The sequence below is a fragment of the Barbus barbus genome (assembly GCF_936440315.1).
Source record: "Barbus barbus genome assembly, chromosome: 19".
Taxonomy (NCBI): Eukaryota; Metazoa; Chordata; class Actinopteri; order Cypriniformes; family Cyprinidae; genus Barbus; species Barbus barbus.
Window position 1 is genome coordinate 21,975,429 of NC_136747.1, and position 22,256 is coordinate 21,997,684.

The 22,256-nt window shown below is 37.2% G+C and overlaps 1 protein-coding gene across 1 annotated transcript; it reads left to right on the plus strand.

The window, feature by feature from the left end:
• Positions 1 to 7,403: 7,403 nt before the first annotated feature.
• LOC306884784 (uncharacterized protein) lies at positions 7,404 to 20,090 on the plus strand. Its single transcript, XM_079440974.1, has 6 exons — positions 7,404 to 7,513; positions 11,574 to 12,634; positions 14,597 to 15,311; positions 16,453 to 16,703; positions 17,706 to 17,885; positions 17,957 to 20,090. Exons 2-6 carry the CDS (start codon positions 11,855 to 11,857, stop codon positions 18,164 to 18,166), a joined length of 2,136 nt encoding a protein of 711 aa, XP_079297100.1. The 5' UTR covers positions 7,404 to 7,513; positions 11,574 to 11,854; the 3' UTR covers positions 18,167 to 20,090.
• Positions 20,091 to 22,256: the final 2,166 nt, after the last annotated feature.

Below are 22,256 nucleotides of genomic sequence, written 5' to 3' on the forward strand. Positions count from 1 at the left end.
TGTTAGGCGTGGCAAGTAAATATTAATTGGGGTCTTACTGTGTTTCAGAGAAATAAAGAAAGAGAGAAGTGGGGTGGAAGGTAAAAAGAAAGAACAATTTCTGAACAAAGTTGGGAAGAAAAAAAAAATCTAACAATATTGAACAAACGCCAGTGTCTTTGTAGCTTTGTCTTGGTTTTGTAAGTTGAAGATAGTAGCTGGCTTCAATACCGATCACCCAACCTCCAATTGTGACTTCGTCACCAGCAACTGATGCAGACAACAACAATAGTTAATATTCAGAAACATTACAAAATATTGGTATCAACCTACACACGGTAACCACAAAATACAGACAATCTTTAAAGTTCTCTCTGACAGAATAATAAAATGATTATGGTATAACTATAACTGTTAGCATAACTTTAGTGCACATTTCAATAAATCGCACAACAAATGGTAAAATAAAGCCCAATCTATAACATAGAGTTTACAAAAAAAATTCAGTGGATAATCGCATATACCACAGACATTTGATTAGCTTGCAAAATAACAAAAGTTAAACTCAAATGAACGAGCTTGCTAACTTAGTTAGCTGATTTGTTTACCGGATATGGATTTTTTTTTTTAACTGTTATTGGTAACTTCAGTAAAAAGATATAACAGTGTGTAAATAATATCACAGGCTAAAACTGACTTTGAAAAAATTGCAATTACCTTGCGAATAGAAAAGCAAGCCAGTGCGCCATCCATTTCGATGCTGGCAGCTCACAAAAATCATCTTTAGTTCTGCTTCTTATTCTTGTAACAGAAGTGGCGTGACACAGATGGTAAGTAAAAACAAAGATCTTTATTTTTGCAGAGAGGAGTCGTTATGGTTAGTATGGAGATGCAATGGTGAGTATAACAAACTTTAGACGTCTTCCTTTGAAATCAGAGTAGAATGTAACTTGGAATCCTTTCTTACAGATGACCAGGAGAACAAGAGTTGTTACCTGTAGCAGAAGAACCGCTTCTCAATATTATTAACTCATCGTTATCTTTAGGTCACGTCCCAAAACCATTCAAGCTGGCGGTTATTAAGCCTCTTATTAAGAAACCACAACTAGATTCTAATGACCTGGCAAATTACAGACCCATTTCAAATCTTCCGTTTATGTCTAAAATTTTAGAAAAAGTTGTGTCTGCTCAATTATGCTCCTTCTTGCAAAAAAATGATCTCTATGAAGAATTTCAGTCAGGTTTCAGGCCTCACCATAGTACAGAAACTGCACTTGTTAAAATTACAAATGACTTGCTTCTTGCTTCAGACCAAGGCTGCATCTCATTGCTATTATTACTTGATCTTAGTGCTGCGTTTGACACTATAGACCATGACATACTCATAGATCGATTACAAAACTATACTGGTATTCAAGGGCAGTTTTTAAGATGGTTTAGATCCTACCTGTCCGATCGCTACCACTTTGTTCATTTAAAAGGAGAGTCATCACAATTATCACCAGTAAAGTATGGAGTACCACAAGGATCTGTCCTAGGTCCTCTGCTATTTTCAATATACATGTTGCTTCTTGGTAATATTATTAGAAAATACGGGATTAGTTTTCATTGTTATGCTGATGATACTCAACTATATATCTCAACAAGACCAGATGAAACTTCTAAACTATCTAAGCTCATAGATTGTGTAAAAAATTTAAAAGATTGGATGACCAATAATTTCCTCCTATTAAATTCAGATAAGACAGAGATATTACTTATTGGACCAAAAAACAGTACAAAGAATCTCTTGGATTACAATTTGCAACTAGATGGATGCACTGTCACATCCTCTAAAGTCAAAAATCTAGGTGTTATATTAGACAGCAACTTGTCCTTTGAAAATCATATTTCCCATGTTACAAAAACAGCATTCTTCCATCTTAGAAACATTGCCAAGCTTCGAAACATGCTACCTGTTTCTGATGCAGAAAAGCTAGTTCATGCATTCATGACCTCTAGACTGGACTATTGTAATGCACTGCTAGGTGGTTGTCCTGCATCTTCAATAAACAAGCTACAGATAGTCCAAAATGCAGCGGCTAGAGTTCTTACCAGGTCAAGAAAATATGATCATATTACCCCAATTTTACAGTCTCTGCACTGGCTACCTATTAAGTTCCGTATCATTTACAAAATATTATTACTTGCCTATAAGGCCCTAAATGGTTTAGCTCCTGCGTACCTAACTTGTCTTTTACCACGCTACAATCCAACCCGCTCCCTAAGGTCGCAAAACTCTGGACTTTTGGTAGTACCTAGGATAGCAAAGCCCACTAAAGGAGGTAGAGCTTTTTCACATTTGGCTCCCAAACTCTGGAATAGCCTTCCTGATAACGTTCGGGGTTCAGACACACTCTCTCTGTTTAAATCTAGATTAAAGACACATCTCTTTAGCCAAGCATTCACATAATGCATCTTATAATCTTGTACTGCAGTTATATCTGATCAAATGTACGTTTATTATTATTCTTTAGCTTGGGTTGAACAAATCATTTTTGATTAGACGGAACAGCAGCTATGCTAATTATGTCTCTATTTGTTTCTCTGTTTCTGCCATGGGATTAACATCCCGTGGTAACTAGGAATGGCAACCTTCAGTCTGGATCCAACCCTTAAATATCACCCTGTCACCATATCACCCTGTAGCCCAAGACTGGTTGCCTACTGAAGCTAAGCAGGGTTGAGCCTGGTCAGTACCTGGATGGGAGACCTCCTGGGAAAACTAGGTTGCTGCTGGAAGAGGTGTTAGTTAGGCCAGCAGGGGGTGCTCATCCTGCGGTCTGGGTGGGTCCTAGCGCCCCAGTATAGTGATGGGGACACTATACTGTAAAAAGCACCGTCCTTCGGATGAGATGTTAAACCGAGGTCCTGACTCTCTGTGGTCATAAAAAATCCCAGGATGTCCTTCGAAAAAGAGTAGGGGTGTAACCCCGGCATCCTGGCCAAATTTGCCCATTGGCCTCTGACCATCATGGCCTCCTAACCATCCCCATATCTACTGATTGGTTTCATCACTGTCTCCTCTCCACCAATAAGCTGGTGTACGGTGGGCGTTCTGGCGCACTATGGCTGCCGTCGCATCATCCAGGTGGATGCTGCACACTGGTGGTGGACGAGGAGATACCCCCCTTACTATGTAAAGCGCTTTGAGTGCCTAGAAAAGCGCTATATAAATGTAACAAATTATTATTATTAAATGATCTGGGATGACCGAACACCTGAGAAAGATGATGCCAACCCCTCAGAGGACTTCGGAGGATGCCAATGCTCAGACAACATACAGAATTACCAAATTTTGCCATAAGTCAAATATATTAAGGTTCTGCAATATATAAATATATTGTGGAAACTTAAATTCCTGTAGAGCTGCTTTGCAACGATTTGTATCGTTAAAAAGTGCTATACAAATAAACTTGAATTGAATTGAATTGAGACACAGACGGAGCACACACCTCAAGAGCACGGAGACTGGAGAGAACGTGGAGACACAGAACACTAAGGAGGAACACAGGAGGTAATTCATACAGGCATGCAACATAGAATGCTAAAGTCAGAGAATCCACTTCGTAGATACGAGACCGGACATTGATGGTGACTGAGGTGTGTGCTTATGTACTTGACTGGTGATTGGGTAATTGGATGTGTGACAGGTGCAGGTGCTCAGAACTCAGGTGAGAGTGATCTCTGTGATTGGGTGGTGGTGGAGCCTGGCCGATTCGTTACAGTACCCCCTCCTCCACGGCCCGCTCCTGAGGGCCAAATACCCCGACATCGTGGTGGTCTACCTCTGCCACGGGGTGCAGGACGATCAAGGATGAGCAGCGTGGAATTCCTCCATTAGGGAAGGGTCTAAGATGTTATTTCTGGGTACCCATGAACGTTCCTCTGGTCCATAGCCTTCCCAGTCCACCAGGTATTCCAGTTGACCACCACAGCGTCGGGACTCCAGGATCTCTTTGACCTTGTAGATGGTACCCTCTTCAAGGATCAAAGGAAGAGGGGGCTCCTCCGTCTGGCCAGGCTCTTTGAGAATAGCAAAAGGATCATGGTGAGGCATGAAAAGTGGGATGAATTTTATATTTATATACTCATGTCCCTGGTGAACAACCAGACCCTCTGGCCTGTCTGGTAAGTGGGTATTTCAGCTCAAAGGTCTGCGGCCATCTTCTGCCTGTGCACTGCCCACTGAAGCAGATGGTGTGCTGCGTCCCAGATCCTCTCACTTTCCCGGAACCAGTGATCAATGGCAGGAACATCGGAGGGTTCCCCTGACCAAGGAAACAGGGGAGGCTGGTAGCTGAGCATGCACTGGGAGGGAGTGAGACCAGTAGATGGATGTCGCAGGAAATTCTCGGCGTACTTGGCCCAGCCTAGGAACTGGTTCCAGGAATCCTGGTGGCCATGGCAGAAGGTTCGTAGAAAGCGCCCTACTTCCTGCACCTTCCTTTCCGTTTGCCCATTAGATTGCGGATGGTATCCAGAGAAGAGTCTTACAGTCACACCTAGGAGATTGAAGAATGCATGTCAGACTCGAGAGATGAACTGCGGACCCCGGTCTGACACAATGTCCTCAGGAATGCCATAAATTCTGAACACATTATTGAGGAGAATTTCAGCAGTCTCCAGTGCTGTGGGCAGACCCTTGAGGGGTAGAAGTCGACAGAACTTAGAAAAATGATCAATAATCACTAGAATGCATGTGTTACCACCAGAGGGTGGCAGGTTCGGCCTGGCTCTGGGAGTAAAGCAGGATATCATTCATGTAGACGATCACTGAAACTCCCGGAGCACCTTGTGCATAAAGCCCTGGAATACGGAGGGGGCATTGACGAGTCCATAGGGCATGACCAAATATTCATAATGGCCAGTAGTGGTCACAAATACAGTCTTCCATTTGCCCCCCTCGCGTATCCAGATCAGATTATAAGCGCTGCAGAGGTCCAACTTGGTGAAGATTGAGGCACCTCGGAGATGTTCCTAAGCTGATGGGACGAGGGGAAGGGGATAGCAAAATTTCACTGTAATTGTTGAAGAAAATTCATTTTATGTTGATTTTCATATATTTATGGGAACATGTAGAGCAAAACCTTTTTGGTATGGCTGTATAGAAAGAAATGGGTCTGGGGATTTTAGCCTAAGATGTATGGACGACAAGGGGGGTCCACAGGAGGGTGTTGGGCAAAAAAACGGACCAGTGGGAGATGGGGAAGATGTATGTTTGTGACCTGAAATGTTATTTGCAAACTCCTCCCAGCAGGTCCTTTACTTTAGCTCATGAGGAAGATGTTGGCAGACCGGCTTTCAGAAAACACATGGGATTCTGTCCTCTAGCAAGTTCACTCTTCATCAATGTGTGCAAGGTACTCGCTCATACAACTTAAAGTAGTGCACCAAGCCCATATGTCCAAAGTTAAGATTGAAAGCACTCCGGAACTAGCCCTCTATGTACTTGCTGTAAATGTGCAGATTCCTCACTTGGACAGGCCCCAATCTGGAGCATTATTGGCGATCTGTAGGCTATTTGAGACTGTCTCAACAGATTAGAACCAGATCCTCTGGTAATGTTGTTTGGGGTTACCTACAAGAGTTGTGACATGATTTTTACATTAATTCATACATTTACATTAATATATATCACTTAAAATAGTTTTTTTTCACTTTTTTAAAATAACTAATTGATTATTAAAATTTGGGCTTAGTTTTATTAGATCCTCATTCATTTTGCCATAAGTTTCTGTATGTTTTAAAAATCAGTTTTCAACACCGATAAGTTGATTAAGCATCAAATCAGCATATTAGAATGATTTCTGAAGGATCATTTGACACTGAAGACTGGAGTAATGGCATAAATAATGCCATTAACAATTAATAAATTACGTTTTAAAATAAACTACAATACAGTACATTTATTTTAAATTCTAATAATATTCACAATATTACTGCTAAAATAAATTAAGCCTTGATTCATTCCATTAAAGTGTAGCCTTTATAATCTATATACACTTATAATATAAGAAGTATCATATTAAAACAAACTCAAAGATCTCTGTGCTATAAAACGGAACTGTTTAACCATTATTATTTACCTTTTGTCCAAAAAATTGGCAGTCCTGTAAGTTATCTCAGTCTTCTTGTTTGTCTGTTTGTATTCGTCTGTAATACATCTGTATTTCAATTTCTCTCCCTTTTTAGGCCAACTGGTATCGGCTGTGTGCGTGAATAGCTTTAGGACTGATGCCCATTATATCATGGAAGGTTAGAGCTGCCAGCTGTCCCTTTTCACATTTAAGCATCATTGTTTCAAATGACAGATTACAGTGAAAAATGAAGTTTCCTTCATTTCCTAAAAGAAACCAAAAGTGGCCCATATATCCTTCTGCTGGAGTTGGTAACTCTATGGTTGTGCCAGCAGGTTGGTTCACAGGTCACCTGAGCAGAATCTATTTTCAGGATGCCATAACCAGACTGAGTAGGGTCAGCAGTGACTTGATAGACTAAGTTTAGCACCTCAGCCAACACAATTAGTGTGAAGTGCAAACACAATTAGTGTGGATTATGAAACATACCTAAGCACAGTTATGAGACAGTATGAGACCTGCTCCTATTTGTGGGTAAATGTTTTATTGGTGCTATGGATGCTCCCTACATATTGGTTACTCTACATATCGGTTATATCTGCATTTTGGAACTAAAACAAAAAAGGCCAGAGATTAAATATCCCGTAAAGATTATATACTGTATATATATATATATATACATACAATGCATTAGTGTTTTTGTCAATGAAAACTAAATCTAATATAATAAATATTTTATTAATATTAATTAATATAATTAATATTTCCTTGGAAAATTCCTGAATTACAATGAGTTTTAAATAACTGAAGCATAAAAAAATTACTAAAACTAAAAAAACTAATACTGAAATAAAAAATTTAAAAAATAAACTGATAAAAATAGCAAAGCATAACTGAAACTGAAACTTAAACTAACATTAAAACTGAATATGTAAAATGAAACCTAATTCTAAATATGAATAAATAGTATATAGTACATAATTAATACTAAAATAACAAGGCATTGTTTATATGGTATTAAATTGTTTAGCTTTAGTTTAGTTCACCTCTAAACTTCCTTACCAGTCTTGTATTCCATAATGACCTCATGGATCAGTGTTTAGGAATAGTCGATGAGGCAAGTACTTTAATGGTGTTGCAATTTAGTGTTTTACAAGAAAATACAATCAAAAGAACCCTTAAAGCTACAAAATTTAAAGAGGACTGATAACAGGAGGGAGGGAAGGATGGATGGGGGGAGTGGAGAGAGTTAAAATTATCCTCCCTAAAGCAAATCCCTCTCAATCTGATCAGTGTGTTTGGAATAGACTAACTTGCCCCAACTCTGTGACTGACTGCAGGTGAGGGATCTTTTTTCTCTCCTGAAAACTGAAAGGCAACTTTCTGATGGAGTTGATTCAAATTTACTTCAGAAGGTATGGTGTCGTTTAGAAGGTGTGATGTAATTGTGGCATTTTATTGTATGATTAATGTTCGTTCAGCTTTGCACTGATATTATACTTTTGTTTAGCATGAATAGCCATGTGATTTTAGGAAAACTGAAGATAGTCTGTTTTTGCCCTCACAAACTTAGTCTAATTATTTCTTTATGGAGAAATAAGACATTGACATTTATCTGTATTTTTTTTTTTTTTTAGGGAATTTTTTAAAAGAGGTTTTTGCAAACATTCATTTCTAACTGTACTGTTTACTGTTGTTTACAATTGAAAGCCATATTTTTCTTAAACCTTTCTAGAGGTGCTTGCGATAATGGTTCAGTTTAAAAGCTTGCAAGAGCCTCAGGGTAAGCAATCATTTATTCTCACTCTAAATACTTATCTACAGCACTGTTTTCAATTGCCATATGTAAATATGTAAGATTTTTGTATATGTAACGTATTTATAGATTTAATATGTGGCCAACAAAGGACACGTTACCTCATGATGTACTTTGACCTGATACATTAGGTGAACAAATCTCAATATGTCTGTTCTAGGGACACCTGTTCATACTAATGTTACAAACTCTGAACAATGCCTTTCATGGATGAATATTTTAGGTTTTATACTCACTTTTACAGTGTTCATGTTACTGTAAAATTAGAGAAGCAAGTACTGAGTGGTACTACCAAACAACATATAGTAATATGGGTTACATGGAAAGTATGAAGTTTTCTAACACTAGAGGGAGTTTAGACTTATCTCACATTTGATATAATCTAAACTATCTTTTAACTTCCAGCCAGGAAGTTTTACAGCTCATTTGACAAAAGTCTCAAGTGCCTGATCTTTGCTGATGCCAACTTGAATGCATCCTCTAATTTTAACCATCACAAATCTCATGACAAAACAATGACATCCATTATGTCATTTTAATTTTACATTATGGCTGGATTTCATTTTTGCTTCCGGCTATTTTGTATTTATGTTTTTGGTCCAAAGTAACTTCCAAATAATTGCAGAAACAGTTTCCAGGGCAAAACTACATAAATTTAGAGCAAAATTGTTGCTCTTTTTGGTACACCATTCTTTGGGATTTGAACATTGGTGCACTTTTAACCATTAGTCTACCTTTAGTCCAGACATTTAACCCTTAGTCTACCACCAACCATACATTACTGTACATCTCTGAAGGCCAGCATGCACTCAACCCACGTCCTTTTCATTGAAGATGAAAAAAACGTCTTATACAATATATGCTTAAAGATACGTAAATTCATTTAATAGGGTGAATCCAGTAGGTTATGTAAATATATGACCCATCTTAATAAGATGATTTTAGAGCTAATCATGTTTAAAAGTGCATCCATGACATCTGTTTGTGACATGATACAGACAGATTTAAGGAGCTTAGCACCAGTCTACTTCCCTTTATCTAATTATATTCTCAATTAGCCAACAGACTATGAATGATTCAACAGATTAATTTAACTATCAGTACAATTAGGTTGAGATCAAGGGCCTACAGCAGTACAGGTTCTACTCATGTATCTAGACTTGGTGACGGCTCTGGTTGAGATTCTTTCAGTAGGTTCCTTTTTAAATGACATGTAATAATTCTGACTGATGTGTATGAGTACAAAACAATTAAAAATGCATCTGTGCACTGTTGTGGACTAATAAGTAAAAAGAATTGGTCAAAAATGATTGATTAAATGATTATAAATATTTTTGTAAGAAGTCTCACTAAGGATGTTCACAAGAATGTTGGTAACCAAACAGTTGACAGAAGCCACTGCCTTTCATAGTAATTTTGTCATACTATGGAAGTCAATGGCTACCATCGACTGCTATTTTTTACTATTCACCAGAAGAAAGAAACTCGTACAGGTTTGAAACAAGTGGAGGGTGAGTAAATGATGGCAGAATTTTGGCCAGATTTTTTAGGTCAACTGTCCCTTTAAGTGACTGCAAATCACTTCTAAATATATCATAATTACAGTTGATCGCTTTACACATGCATTTGTTGCTTCTGTATCTGCCCAAAATTCTGCACCCAAACTCCCAGAACAGACTTATTAGAAATGTACCATGAGAATAATACTGAAACGGATATTTCAAGATATAAAAAAAAAAGAAAAATTGCATAGAGGTGCTTTAAATAAAAAAAAATCAAAACCCTATGTTCTATTGTGTTACACTGTTTATAAATGCAAGAATACATTATCATTATGTGTGAAAAGCCCACCAAGAAACATGTCTGGTGGACTCTAATTATACAGCTGAATAGTCTGTGAAATCTCTTCACAGTTGCTGCAAGTCTAACTAAGCTGACAGCCGAAGTGTCCTTGGCAATCACCTTGATCTTTCACATTCTCACTCATTCCGTTTCGGTCACACAAGGATTCTATGAGCTCTGTCTAGTGATCTGTCTAGAGTGGCGTGCTGTACAGCGTGAGAAACACATTCGGGGTGGAATGGGCAAGCCTCTTAGGAGTCTGCTGGCCACATGTAGAGTGTTTCTGAACTGGCTCATAATCGCCAGACTACGACCCACCGCTACCGACACATGTGATCACGACAGTACTGCAGGAAGAGATACCGTAAGCATGCCAAGCCAATCCACCATGGCCTTTAAGCCTTCCTAGATCCTATTAGACAGTTAACCTTGGGGACACAAGAGTAAGAGAGCCCCTACTGTGAGGTGGTAGATCCGGTATTTCCAGGTCAAAACTACTTAGAGTTGCTCCTCTTCAGGCTATAATACACAACACAACTTTTAAAATCTGAACTGATTTTAAAATGCTAGGTATCATATACTTACCGACTTTGAAAATAGTCACAAAGGGAAAACTGGCCATCATACACTAATTGCCTGAGGATCGCACACTACCAGACTTTAAAGTTTTTCAGATCACAACAGAATCACCTAGAAATGTGTGCCTTGTTGTTAGGAGATGCATGACAAATAAAAACAATGTGTTCTTAAATAAGCTCAAAATATCAAACATGTTTGATATCCTCCGTCTGGATAGTCTGTGACCATCATACATGTGATTTTACACGGAATCTGTCAACTCAGATATGCAGACTGGCTCTGACTTCAGGCAGCTATTGTCAGCTTCTCCGGATTGTAAATCGGGGCAAAAATCTGGCCAAAAAATTCTAGCCTTTATTCATATATTTCAAAAATTTTAACTTTTGTTTTAGAAAAATAAATACGATCATCATCATCACTGACATACAGAATTTTACACTGCGACATCTGTCTATCTGTCTGTCTGTCTGTCTGTCTGTCTGTCATTCATTCTTTACTTCGTTAATTTGTTTCAGTATATCATTCAATCGGTATATCATTCTATCATTTGCTCTATCATTCTATCTATCGGCCTGCCTGCCTGCCTACCTACCTATCTGTCATTCTGTCACTTGTCTGATACATAGTTTGCTTGTTTTATCTGTTCTTTTATCTATCATTATGTCTGTCTGGCTATTCTGTATTTCTTTGAATTTAAACCGCATTTTAGTTTTATGGTGTATGCTTTAAAATCTTTGATGAAAATCCCTTAAAAAATGATTAAAAGTTAACAGTGAGCTGTGTCACTGTATTTGTCCTGTTTGCTATTGTGTTAACTTTATATTGCCCCAGCTAGTGCTTTACTGATGTGTTCCCTCTAGTATTAGTTTGCCATTCTCCCTATGCATCCTTCATTAGCTACCTCTGACTACAGGCTTTCAAAATCGCTTGGCTGCTCACATTATTTTGAAAGCCATCTTTCATCATTTGCATCAAGTTTGTGTAACCGTAATCTGATTACAGTAGCAGAGGGGGTTTTCAGCTGTTAGCGTCATTCACCTCAGGGACGCGTCTGACTCAACAAGTCATTTTGTTGACTGATCGAGTCAGTAACTAGAACTGAGCTATATGCGATCCCAATACTGCCCTTTACAAAAAAACATGCTCGTTTGTCTTATTAGAATTATTGTAAATAACCCCAAGTGTTTTTCCTTGGGGCACAGCTTCATTCTGACTGAAGTCTCTTTTCTAATCTACAGGGATGTGCCTGACAGAATACGGAAGTTAAAGGATTACTGCTAATTGGCAAACACTGGAGATCCGGTGTGCCAAATATTTCATCAGCCTGGGGAAAAAAGAGCGGTCAGCTCTGTTTTTTTTTACTTGCGAGTTTGTACACTGGAATATCTGCGTTTGATGGATTTATAACCGTTCACAGTGGATATAACATTCTGTGCTCACAAAAAGTGGTAAACACAGTATAAACAATGCATTTTCTGGATATTTCTTGTGGATTTCAAAATCCATTGATTGTTCTCCCATGACTTCTTTTCATGGTGCTCATCCCCCTGCTGCAAAGAAGAAATCGATGATGACGAAAAGCACAAATTATGTCATTATGGCATTGCCTTTTTCAGAACACATGAACTGGGGAGGGATTTTTTGCTCCCACTTTCTTCTTTTTCTCTTATCTTTATTACCCTCGGTTGCAGTTAGTAGCGTGCCAGCTTTGGAATATGATTGGGGAACGCAACCCAAACTTGTTTGCATCCCTATCCCTGCAGATGCAGACCCTAGTTGTTTCACACCAGGTGGGGCTTCGCATGGGACCTCACATGGGACCTCACATGGGGCTTCACATGGGCCAAACAGCAATGGACACGGGAACGGCCATGGGAATGGACATCATGGGCCAGTTAGCGGGCTGCCGAGTAGTCACAGTGGCAGCAGTAGTAGTAGCCGACACGGCATTTCTGATGAGGCCAAAGCCACCATCCTTCACCTGAGGGAGAGCCTTGTGCGACAGAAGGAGACTATCTTGGATCAGCGAGAGACCATTCGGGAACTGACAGCAAAACTGACTCTCTGTGAAAGCTTTGGGAGGGGACACCATGAAGATCATCACGGCCCTTCACAACACAACTCCCAGCATTCCTCACACCACTATGATGGCCACCATGCTGACCCACATTTCCCTTTAAACGGGCATCGCAGTGACCATCACAGAGGCAAATCTCCATATCTGGCCAAACACGGCTTCTCCCCAGAACAGACAGGAAAAACCCTGCAGGCCCTGAAGGAGAGGCTGGAAAATCTTCAGGTGGGAGGGAAACTCAAAGTGAAAGCCTGTAAATAAAAATAATAATAATAAATAGTTAATATACTGTCGTTCAAAAGTTTTTTTTTTAAGGCTCTATGCTCACCAAGAATGCATTTATTTAATCAAAAATACAATGAAAACAGAAATATTGTGGACATATTTCAATTTCAAATGGTATATTTTAAAATGTAATTTATTTCTATGATCACAAAGCTGAATTTTCAGCATCTATTAGTCCAGTCTTCAGTGTCACATGTTCCTTCAGAAATCAATAAAATATGGCTCAAAAAAATGTGCTGCTCAAGAAACATCTTATTTTTAACAGGCTTGAAAACAGTTGTGCTTCTTAATATTTTTTTTTATCCATTTTTAATACATTTTTCATAAAAGCACAGCATTTATTTGAAATCTTTTGGAACATTATAAAAGTCTTTAATGTCAATTTTGATCAGTATAAAGCATCTTTGGTAAATAAAAGTAATAATTTCTTTAAAAACAAACAAACAAACAAAACCCTCATGTTTCCAAGTTTTCCAAATCCTGCTTGAATTTGTTTTTTAGGGGTTATTGTGCATGTCACAGGCTGATCTGTATTCAGGACAACTTCTCAGCATGACATAAGCTCTTTTCTATAACATACACTTTGGTGGCTTCCTGTGCCAACAACAGATCATTGAGTACAGTCTTCCATTTAGGCAGCGCAGTCAGGATTTGCTTATTTAATTAGCCATAGTCCTACCCTTGAGAAAGCACATTGGATAAAATGGTACAAATACAAACTAGTTACATTAACATGTATAATTTGTATGCTAATTGATTGCAGTGCACTTACAGTCAATCCTTTAAACTAGCTACAATGTGACACTTTGATTGAATACAGTACACAGTGAAACTAATGGCGTGCATTTAAATTCTCCATTTTTAATTGATCTGTAGCACACAAGTGAATTGCTGATGATGGGTTTAAAGTTGTAGAAGTGTCTTCAAGTTTGAACTGTGCTTTAGAATATTCTTCCTGTTTCCCATGACCACAAGCTTGATCAGAATTGTTGTTGTCTTGGAGAGGAAGTGCATGCACAGCATGCTGGTGACAGCTCTTTGCAATGTGCTAGTTGCTGCCATCTCCAATTAGCCCCATCTGCCTTGATAAGCCATTAAGCGCAGAATGCTGTGGTGCTGAGAAAAGCTGGATTTGCTGCGACTAATCAGAGGAGTGAGGGCTAGCAGTGAAGGAGGGGCTATCTTGTGATGTCATAACACTTGTCTTTATACTAATACACTACTGTTCAAAAGTTTAGGGTCAGTAAGATTTGCTCGGTAATGTTGCATATATTTGATCAAAAAATACAGTAAAAGCAGCAATATTTTGAAATAATATTGTGAGTTTAAAGAACTGTTTTCTAGTTTAATACATTTTCAGTTTTGGTAAAACTGAATTTTCCTCAACCATTATTCCAGTCTTCAGTGTCACATGATGCTTTACAAATCACTCTAATATGCAGATTTGGTGCTCAAGAAACATTTCTTCTTGTTATATTTTTTTCTGGTATCTTTGATGAATAGAAGGTTAAAAAAACAGCATTTATTTTATACTGTCACTTGATCAATTTAATGTGCCCTTGGCTGAATACAAGTTTTAATTTATTGGGAAAAAAAATACAAATGACATTAACTTGTGAACAGCAGTGTATACTAATTTTTAATGGTTAAAGTTTTATCTTTCTACAGTAAACCTGGTCTGTTGTTAAAAACACGGTGTCCTATAATTTTGGTGAATTTCATCCATTATTTTAGAAAATCATTTTAAAATACTGGTCATATTCTATGCAACAGTTGAGATAATTTGATAAAATAAGCATATAATTGCATTGGTTACTATTATCATTGATTTTACAAACATTGTGTTTAAAATCTTGCCAAAATTGTAAACTGTTTTTATTATCTTGATTTCTGTTCTTATAGGCAAGAAATTCTTCCAGTTCTTATTCAAGTTCATTGAGAGACCTCCTGCAGCGCAAGATCAACGCACTGGAAGAACAGCTCCATCATCACTATGACAGTCATTATGGTCATCATGACAGCCATCACGGATATGGTCATCATGGGGATAACCATGACCATGATGACCGCCATAATAACCCCCACAATAACCACCATGAGGACCATCATGATAACCAAGACAGCCACCAGGCAAACAACCACGATGACCATCACTCCAGTAACCATCGTAACCACCATTATAATTATCGCTATGACAGTCACACCGACCACCATGATGATCACCATGATGACCACCATGGCAATCACCAAGACAATCATCAAAGTGGCCATGATGATCATCATGACAACCACCACAACAGCAACCACCATGATGATCATCATGATGATGGCCATCATGGCAATGGACACCATGATGATGGCCACCATGGAAATGGACACCATGATGATGGACACCATGGAAATGGACACCATGATGATGGACACCATGGAAATGGACACCATGATGATGGACACCATGGAAATGGACACCATGATGATGGGCACCATGGAAATGATGATCGTGTTCATCATCCACAAACCTCATTCAAACCACCTGGATCTAGAGCACCTGTCCGTGGAGCCATCCACAAACTAGATGCAGTGCTGAGTAACCTTCACCACAAAACTCCAGAACAAGGTGATATGTCCTAAAAGTAGAACAAAATAGAATTGAATTAATTCTACCTTATCAAATTACCTTTTTTTAAAAAAAATAGGAAAACAATTTACCTTTTTTTTTTTGTCTATTTTTTTACATAGGACAACTGTTAGTGTAGTAGCCTATAAAATATTATATTTTGTATTAAATATTTTAACATATTTAAAAAAAACAACAACAACAAATGAATGAATGTCAACAAATCTAAATGACTAAACTTATTTTAAAATGTAATTTATTACTGTGACGTCACATGAACCCTCAGAAATCATTCTGAAGTTATAAATACTGATAAACATTTGCTCAGTTATTGTCAGGTATTACTGGTGGTCAACTATTAATAAGTCAGGTTCTTATTATTATAATAAGGTTTTGCTGCATATTTTGAGAAAACCATGATATATCTTTTTACAGAATTATTTGATAAATAGAAAGTTAAAAAAACTGCATTTATTTTAAATGTTTTTTTTTTTTGTAGTATTAGAAATCACATTACAATCACCTTTCATCAATCATTGTGAGTAAAATATATGTTTATAATATTTAGTTTTTATTGAATTTTCCCACAAATTAATTTTCCCAGTTCCCACAAATACAAACAAACAAATAAACATTGGTTAGCATAATGGTCAGATAGATAGATAGATAGATAGATAGATAGATAGATAGATAGATAGATAGATAGATAGATAGATAGATAGATAGATAGATAGATAGATAGATAGATAGATAGATAGATAGATAGATAGATAGATAGATAGATAAGATTGATTGTAACGTATATTGTGTCATGTACATTCAGGCCATGAAAGCTAATATCTTTATTTATTTAGAGTTTTTTTAAAAGTCTAAATAACTTTAATCTATTTTTTGTTATTATTCATTGTCTGACTATAATTTTAGAGTAGAACTAAAATGTTGTCCTATTTTTTGTGCTCCTGGAACATATTTGAGATCTGAATGGGTTAAATGTGAAAACTGCAAAGAGTTTAGGTAAACAGTCTGCTTCCAGGAGATCTGAGTCTCCAACTGTCTTTTAGGATTTCAGTGGAGCTTTTAGATGTTATGCTGCCTAGAAATGCAATCCCGTTTCACAGTTTCTTATTTTCTTCTCTAACAGGGTCAAATAAGAAGCCCAAGAATCCTGATGCTTTTCAGATTGGCTTCCCGATGCGCACCAACTACATGTATGGGCGAATAAAGCGCACGCTTCTGAGCGAGATCTTCGCCCTCACAGTCTGTCTTTGGTTGAAAGGGGGCTCAGGTCCTGGGATCGGAACCCCGTTCTCCTATTCTGTCCCGGGCCAGGCCAATGAGCTTGTCCTTATTGAATGGGGCAACAATCCTATGGAGCTACTGGTGAATGACAAGGTAAAGAAATCAACCAATTATAAAACAGGCTTTGCATAACGAATGCTCTAGATTTATTAAACACAGGCAATCCAAAACATTTTAGCTTGGAAGTGTATTTAAATTGATGCAATCGAACAGGTCATAACATTAGACAAAACATTTTTGTGATCAAATCCATTGTGATAAAATGTCAGACCTCAAAGTTAGGAAAAGGGGTCACGAGACTTACCCTGATATTGCCCTTGTCCTGCCCTTGCAACAGTCTGCAAATCTCTCTCTTCCTATAGGCTTCTCAGCCATTTGCATCATCCTGCCTAATTAGTTAATGGTTTATCCGTGGTTGACATGTGAATACATTCTACTGTTTTTTTTAAACCGAAACAAGACAGACCTCTTTCCTCAATGACTGTTTACTTGCTGTCAACTAAACTGTTTACAACTATTGCTGGCAAGCTGCTACAGAATAATAAGTCTAAAGCTAATAAACACGGTTTGTCAATGCATAGACTATATTTTCACAAGGTTACTTTGGTATGATATACAAGCATAAACTAATCAGAAGTAAAAGTTTTTATGGTTTTATTTCAGTGATTTGTACATTACTCATTCTTTACTCAAATCTCTTTTTTTTGCCATTTGTACATTTGTGAATTGCCTAATTCTACTTCCTCCATTTTCTTTTTTCTTTCTTCCTTTTTTTTCTATATTATAGAATATTCTGTTACTGTTTTATGGAGAAACTATTGGAATTATTCAGTCAATGAGTTAATGATTCAGACTGAATCACAAACTATAATTTAGATCATTACGCTAATCAATTTGTTTAAAAGAATCAACACAAAGTTATTCCTATTATTCACAGTTATTCAAATATGAATTGGGCATTGCTAGTTCTTTTTTTAGGCCTGGGGCAAAGCACAGCAGTATATATATGAAAATGTGTGTATGACAGAATTGACAGAATATACTATATTTACAAAACATTTTTTAAAGATATACTCTGTTTTTGCCCTCTTGCAGGCAGTTACTCTTCCTCTTTCTCTGACGGACAGTAAATGGCACCACCTCTGTATAACTTGGTCCACACGTGACGGCATGTGGGAGGCTTATCTAGACGGTGTGAAAAGGGGCTCTGGAGAGAATCTGTCCCCGTGGCATCCCATTAAACCAGGAGGAGTCTTCATCCTCGGACAGGAGCAGGTAAGTCTCACAGAATCAGTCAATCATAATCAAAACACACGCATGTTAACCTGCGACTCTCTTCTACCCAGGACACTCTGGGCGGCCGTTTTGACGCCACACAGTCTTTTGTGGGCGAGATGTCAGATCTGCAGCTGTGGTCGCGCATGCTCACCTCCACCGAGATCTACAACCAAGCGTCCTGCTCCAGCCACCTGACCGGTGACGTCATCACCTGGAGTGAGTCCATGGTGGAACTTCACGGAGGTGTCACAAAGTATCCGTTCGACCCCTGTCATTAGGGATCTGACCAAACAGAGCCTGATTCTCCACACCTCTGCTTAACCTGCAGCTGGAAAGGTGGAGAATTCTGAATCCAGATGGAAAGGCTGAGGAGAAGGCTCCTGCAAGATAATAGGATTCCACACAGGTCTACATAGGCCTCGGGCATTTAACTAAGCACTTTATTAGTTTACGTGTCTAAGAGTTACATACCGCATATCGATAAGCACTTAGGATGTCAACAGACTGGCTGAACTCCATTCCGTGTTTTTGATTCACTTCCAAACACTAATGGAAGAACTTCAGTATGCCGAACGTGCAAAACACTCCACAACAACAATTAATAACAGTTGGCATGTACTATCAAAAAAGGTGGGACAATGTGGTCTATTTTTATATCTTAAGTGAAATACAGATTTGCAACTTTTTTTTTTTTTTGGTTGCTTTGATCCATTTGTATTTGCTCTAGGCAGCATGGGGGCAGCAGTGAGTTTTAAAGGCCTACTTCATTATTACATTTCATTTATGCTGCATGTATGCAAGCCAGAACTTCAGTAGTTTATAACCTGAGGTGCTCTTTTAGTCTTGCAAATCAAGAGTAAGTTATGCTAGAGAATAAATAATAATGAATTTTTTTATGTATGTAAATTACATTATAGAAAACCGGAAAATGTGCATGCATCATGTTTGAGGATAGAAAATGTGTATGATTGTGGTTATGTATTGCATAAGCACTTGAAGACTTGGCATTTTTTTCATATGTACAATGTGCAAGATGACAAGTGTTGGGCTGCTGTTATGGCTTTATATACAGTAAGCACATGCCAGAAAAATAGGAGCTAAAGAAAAACAGTGAGGTGTCCATGGAAACATAGCTGAAAAGGGGATTAAAGAGACTCTCTCTGTCTATCTCTCCCTCCGTTTCATAATACATAGTGCACTTTTTTGTGTTTAAACACATGCACATGTCGCTTAAGAAAACTGTGTCAAGAGTACTTGTCACTGTGAATAACATTGCAAATTTGTAAATGGTTACATGCATGTGTTGTAGACATTTGTTTTGAGGGCAAGTGAAAATCCAATGAGGATACAATTAACAGATTTTTTGTTTGATTATGGAATTATTAACTTAAGTACAATTTTGTTTTAAGCATTTTGATTACAGTAACACTTAAAGTATATACATTGTTTTGTCTCATGCGGGGCTATGAAAAAAAACATTCTTTTAACATGCAGTTTCCTGCCTACTGTGAAATTTCATTGGTCTAAAAACCATATCATGTTCCTTTAGGACATGTGTTATTCTGGGCAAAGACTCTCAGAATTCATACCTCCAGCAGTTTATTAAAATGCTGCTTCTTATTTTTATGAATTTAACCTATAATCTGGAAGCATTTTTAGATTATGCATTTTCACTATTAAAACCCATTTATTGTTTTATTGAACTTTTTAACTAGATGGCCAAATGTACACACAGAGATGAATTTTTATGTATTTTTTGTCGTCTTATTGAATGGACTCTTTACATATTTACCAGTTAGATAATTTTCCAACCTGACTGGTCTGATTTATGTATGCATGCATGTGTATGTGTAAAATGGACTGCATAAATCAACTGTTAAAACTGCTTAACCTCGCCTTTATCTGTTTCCAAATGCACTTAGTTTTTTTCTGTTACCGTTGTTCTCTCTCTCTCTCTCTCTCTCTCTCTCTTCGACTATAATTTATGTATATAGCAGATATACTGTATGTATATATCATATTTTTACTCATCATTAACAATATGTTTGGGCATGTCTTTAATGCCTTTAAGCCAAAATGTACAAGCTTAACTTGAGACAAGCATGTATTTAATTATTTTTAAATAAAGTAATGGTTTTCAACTAATCAAAGTGTTCTTTAAGATGTCTTTGGGATGGATTTAATAAAATGTCAGTCTATTGCATTTCTGGGCTCGCCAGTTTAAAACAAATTATGCCGAAGACACATCATAATAACCATATAATGATGAAACCACGTTTATAACCATGGTTATAATATGCGTCTTTGGTTATAACGGCTCTGGTTTGATGTGGCCAAAAAAAGGGAGATTGGGTGAAATTTTCCTTCTTCTGCATACATTATCAGTAGCAACCATACCAGCCAATCAGCTTTCACTAGAAATGTCTTTCAATGACTGTATAAGTACGGTTTACTATTTTTACAGCATTGTATTTTAATCAAATGTGTTATTAGCAGCGTTATACTCTATTATATCATCATAGATGATGAAAGCTGTCATTCACAAAGGCTTTGCCCCATAGAAGACGAGATCTTACTGCATCGAGACACATGCAAAAATCCAGTGCATTAAACTCTACTCTAAATGGAAATTGGGCATTAGTTTTTTAAATAAGGTATAAGAATGAGAATATGTTAGTCAGCTTCTTAGCCAGCCAACTGGCTAATTTTTTAAAGTATAAATGTTTACTTTTGGTATCCTTATGTATGTATGTATGTATAAAGTTCCATGGCAACTTTGGTACATATATTTTTAAAACCTTCTGAGTATACAATTATTATTAAGACCAGAATGAGAAAACCTTTATGTGGTCTTTACGACAAAGAATGTTCTTCACAGGTAAAAACTGAAAATGCATAGTGTCCATAGCCAATTTGGGACTAGACAGCTAAGACTACAGATAACCAGTAGCATTGTTGTCCCCTTTGTGTCCCAGGGGACATCAGCTCACCAGCTGGCGCTTGCAAAAATGGCCTAAAGAGAGTCTGTGAGACACTCAATGTGATATAGAGACAGAAATACAACACAACTGCAGTTTAAGTAAATAATCTACTATACCATCCCCAAGCTATCTTTATTTTATAACATTCAGAGTGCTTTTGCATCAGTTTTTGTGACAGTAGTTTCACAACAAACAGCAAACAACAGCAAAACATATTTTTCACTGTTTTCCTCACATTTAGGAAATGAACATCAGGATATCAATAAAATCATAAAGGCAAAAAGCAATTACTCTCCTGCACTGTTGGGAGACACAGCAGAGGTTTCATCATGTTTAAAGATAATGGGTGGAAGATGGCAAACGAAAGAAACATTTGCATAAGAAATGGCCTCTGTCTGCCTGACCTTTTCTTTTCTATTTTGCATGTTGAGTCTCTGGGTTTAGAAAGAGCATAAATGATTCAAACTAACTGAACCTTTGACCTTTTAAGTCAAAATTATTGCAAATATATTGATGATTGTGAATATAGAAATTTGGCTTGCACGTTCAAATGTGATGTGTGTTATAAATGGAGACTTATAAATATGACTGTGTGTGTATAAAATATAAAACTGAATTTTGATTAAATTAATCGGACATGTTTTTCCAGTTTGTGAATAATTAAATGGATTAAACATAAATGGCTTGTCCTGTTTGACCTTTATGAAATGCTTTATGTTCAGTGAATATACCATGTAAAACGCAAAGCCTACAATGTGATTTGGAAACTTCTATCAAAAGGAAAATACATTTAACGAAGGTAAAATTATAATTTGGAAGAAAAATCTCACATTTCAGTATATTTTTCTGAATGACCATCTTATTCACGGAGGCAGGCATTTTAGTGGTTAGTGGCACTAGACCACAGAGTCTAGAGCCTAATGTTTGCATTATGATTTTTTATGACTAACCATTGTCAATAGATGTGCCAATAAAAATGATTTCACAAATCTACAGTACACATTTCTGTGAGAATTACATTACAGATGCCTAGTGTTACTGAATTGCAAGCTCTAATGATGCAGTTCCACATTGCGTCCTGAGGATGGCAGGAAAGTATCTTTTTTTTTTTGTTGTTGAAATCCCATCACATGATGTGAACGCCTCTTTTAACACAAAACCATACACTGAAGTTTGTGTGTGTTTAGCTTTATATGCATATTTTGCCTATAAATGAAAATTATTTTCACAAATTTAAGAAATATAGTATGACAAATTTACAATAACGGACAATAACATCTATCTTATCTTATCTCATCTTTTATTTAATTAGATTTTTTTTTTTTTCAAATTATTTTATTAAATGGAAATTTTCAAAAAAATGTGTGACAATATTTCTTACCCAATA

Bases quoted from the DNA above. Each gene is read 5' to 3' on its own strand.
- LOC306884784 (XM_079440974.1), top strand. From the start codon at position 11,855: ATGACTTCTTTTCATGGTGCTCATCCCCCTGCTGCAAAGAAGAAATCG. The intron at 16,704-17,705 runs GTAAAGAAATCA...GCCCTCTTGCAG, and splicing joins AGCTACTGGTGAATGACAAG to GCAGTTACTCTTCCTCTTTC. The intron at 17,886-17,956 runs GTAAGTCTCACA...TCTTCTACCCAG, and splicing joins TCATCCTCGGACAGGAGCAG to GACACTCTGGGCGGCCGTTT.